Source organism: Colobus angolensis, unplaced genomic scaffold, assembly GCF_000951035.1.
Source record: "Colobus angolensis palliatus isolate OR3802 unplaced genomic scaffold, Cang.pa_1.0 Scaffold416, whole genome shotgun sequence".
Lineage (NCBI taxonomy): Eukaryota > Metazoa > Chordata > Mammalia > Primates > Cercopithecidae > Colobus > Colobus angolensis.
In genome coordinates, this window is record NW_012117555.1 from 658,425 (window position 1) to 661,426 (window position 3,002).

General features: G+C 54.4%; 1 protein-coding gene across 1 annotated transcript in view; it reads right to left on the reverse strand.

Moving 5' to 3' along the window:
• Positions 1 to 548: 548 nt before the first annotated feature.
• The window catches only part of CCNL2 (cyclin L2), a 16,192-nt gene continuing 13,738 nt past the window's right edge, over positions 549 to 3,002 (reverse strand). Inside the window, exons 8-10 of the mRNA XM_011956398.1 lie at positions 2,000 to 2,111; positions 1,823 to 1,915; positions 549 to 1,638 (exon numbers count right to left, since the gene is read on the reverse strand). Of these exons, the coding sequence (XP_011811788.1) occupies positions 1,287 to 1,638; positions 1,823 to 1,915; positions 2,000 to 2,111 (557 nt within the window). The 3' untranslated portion in view covers positions 549 to 1,286. The remainder of the gene's footprint in view (positions 1,639 to 1,822; positions 1,916 to 1,999; positions 2,112 to 3,002) is intronic.

Sequence of the window (3,002 nt, forward strand, 5' to 3'; positions counted from 1 at the left end):
CAGAGCGAGACTGTCTCAAAAAAAAAAAAAAAAGTCATCAGGCACAACTCCCCATTGTCCCGCCAGCCCGGCCTGTACGCTCCATCCACTGCCCTAGTAAGTCCAAGCCGTACCACTGGGAGTGGGGCCCCCTAGTCCATGGTAAGAGGCAGCTGACAACATTGGGGGGCACTCAGAGTGCATGTGCCACCCCCATGGGGTGACCCTCCAAGTGTCCTGCTCCCAGCTGCCTCTCACGCCCACACACAGATGTCATGGGTTACAAACCAGTCCCCTCAGGAACGAGAGCACTTTGGAATCATTCTGTGTGTTTCCAAAACTTCCCTCCTATGGCCCTGCAGGAAGGAGCCTGTCATCCTGATGGGCAGGGGGCTCAGGACCCCCACAAGCCTTCAGCAGAAGGGCAGGCACACAGGATTGGGTGCAAAATCCAAAACTTTAGTAGAGCAGGGAGCAAGGAGCCCGAGAGTGGGCACGCTGGCTGTACACACGCCCAGACACTTTCACAAGCAGAACGACCACCTACCACGTCCATAACGCTCCAGATGTCCTGCGTGGAGAGAGCTGTGTTTATTCACCATGTCATACGCGCATATAGGGAACCTCTATTTAGGAGCTGGTGGCCTGCACTCAGCACTGCACAGATAAAAATACACGACTTTCAACACAGATCCAAATACCCTCACAGTTTAAAAGTCAGGATTCCCTACACAAGTTTTAAGCTGACAGGATTCAAGTTCTGAGTTTTCATATATAGCTTTAACTTGTATTAAACACATGTTTATTTACAACGTGGAGAGAGAATAAGGGGCAATTAAGGCCATTTTCTCTTGTGAAACACTGCAAAATATGTACATAAGTACAACCTAATATAGGCAAAGATTCTAAAAATCATCTTTCTTGGCTTCACGTAATTGAGTATCAGTTGGGGAGTGGAGAGCGGCTGCCGATAGCACCAGGCCACGCCAGGCCACGCCAACAGGGGCGTGTGTGTTCACTTTTTCATCGAGCTGGCCTCAGAGATGCCGCCGAGCCGGGCCCTGCACGGGCCCCGGTGTGCGCCGCACCCCAGACCGGTCTGAAGCATGTGTCACCGGTCCCTCCGTTCCATTTCCAAATCCACCAAGGTCCACTCAACATACATTTCCAAAAAGAATCCTGCTCTAGGGTCACCTGCGCTGAGGGAGCACACCCGGGGGTCAAAGGGCAGCCACCGGGGGTCAAAGGGCAGCCATCAGGAACCCCCCAGGGAAGGGCCTGCGGCCGCCAGTCACTGCAACCCCACCTCACCTCCGATGCCTGCTGTGCCCAGGGTGGTCCCGCTCATAGCGACGGCCCGTGCGTTCGTATGACCTCGAGCGCTCCCGTCGCCGATCTCTGTAGTAATGACTTTTCTTCTTGTATTTTCCTGGATTATCCACCCGCTCCCGTGACCTGCTTCGGGAACGGGATGAACTCCGGCTCCGAGACTTGTGTGGCTTCTGGGGGTACTTGCAGTCCTTGGATTTCCGGGAGCCCCGAATCTCAGAGCCTTTGTAGGGAGCACTGCGGGGGGCCTGTCTCGGTGGGGAGTCACTCCGGCTCCGGGAGCGGCTCTGCGACTTGGACCCGCCAGACGTGGAGCCGCTGTCACTTTTCCTGGGAGGAAGAACACGTGCTCTGCAACCGACCGTCTGGCCAGCCAGGCCCAACACAGCCACAGGAGCTCAGATACACCAGCTCCAGGTTTAGAGAAACAAGAAACCACCTCAGGTGAGAATGATTACCCCGAGGGACAGCCCCACCCGCTACCGGCCTCCCGGGTGCGCCCCGAGGCACACACCTCCTCTTAGGAGACTCCGATCGGGATGGGGACCTCGAGCAGCTCTGCTCACGGCTCCGACTCCGACTTCGACTCTCTCGCCCCTTCGGCAAGCTGTGAACAGGACAGGAGCCAATTACAGACCAGGAGTCTCTCCAGCCAACCCCGACAGCCCCCCGGGCCGCCCAGGGGTCTTACCCGTTCACGGGGCTGTCGGCCTTGGCTTTCTTGGCGCCCTCTGCCCTCCTCTTGGTGTTCTTCACGGAGGGTGGGGAAGGCTTGCCCCCCTTACCTTCTTTGGGGGATTCCACTAGAATCAGAACAAGAGGTTAAAAGCCAACCACAAAAAAACTCTCCCAATAAGAAACAAGTTAGTAGAGCAAGATAAGGCCCCTCTCCACGTCGCACAGCGATGCAGACTGTAACTGCCTGCCAGCCTGGGACCTGGAACTTACACAGGCATCTCAGAAATGCAGATGGGGCCGGGCGCGGGGGCTCACGGCCATAAGCCCAGCACTTTGGGAAGCTGAGGCGGGCAGATCATGAAGTCAATAGATCAAGACCATCCTGACCAACATGGTGAAACCCTGTCTCTACTAAAAATACAAAAATTAGCTGGGCTTGGTGCTGTGTGCTTGTAGTCCCAGCTACTCCAGAGGCTGAGACAGGAGAATCACTTGAACCTGGGAGGCGGAGGTTACAGTGAGCCGAGATCGCACCACAGTACTTACCTGGCAACAGAGCAAGACTCCATCTCAAGAAACACAAAAAAACCCAAAACATATATATGTGTGTGTGTACACACACACACACACACACATACACACAAATTACCTGAGGGTGGTGGTGGGCACCTGTAATCCCAGCTACTTGGGAGGGTGAGGCACAAGAATCACCAGAACCTGGGAGGCAGAGGTTGTAGTGATCCCAGATAGAGCCACTGCACTCCAAGCTGAGCAACAGAGTAAGACTCCGTCTCAAAAAAAAAGAAAAAAGAAAAAAAAAAAAAGAAAGCTGGGCATAGTGACTCACGTCTGTAATCCCAGTACTTTGGGAGGCCAAGGCGGGCAGATCACCTGAGATCAGGAGTTCAAGACCAGTCTGACCAACATGGAGAAACCCCATCACTACTAAAAATACAAAATTAGCTGGGTATGGTGGCACGTGCCTGTAATCCCAGCTACTTGGGAGGCTGAGGCAT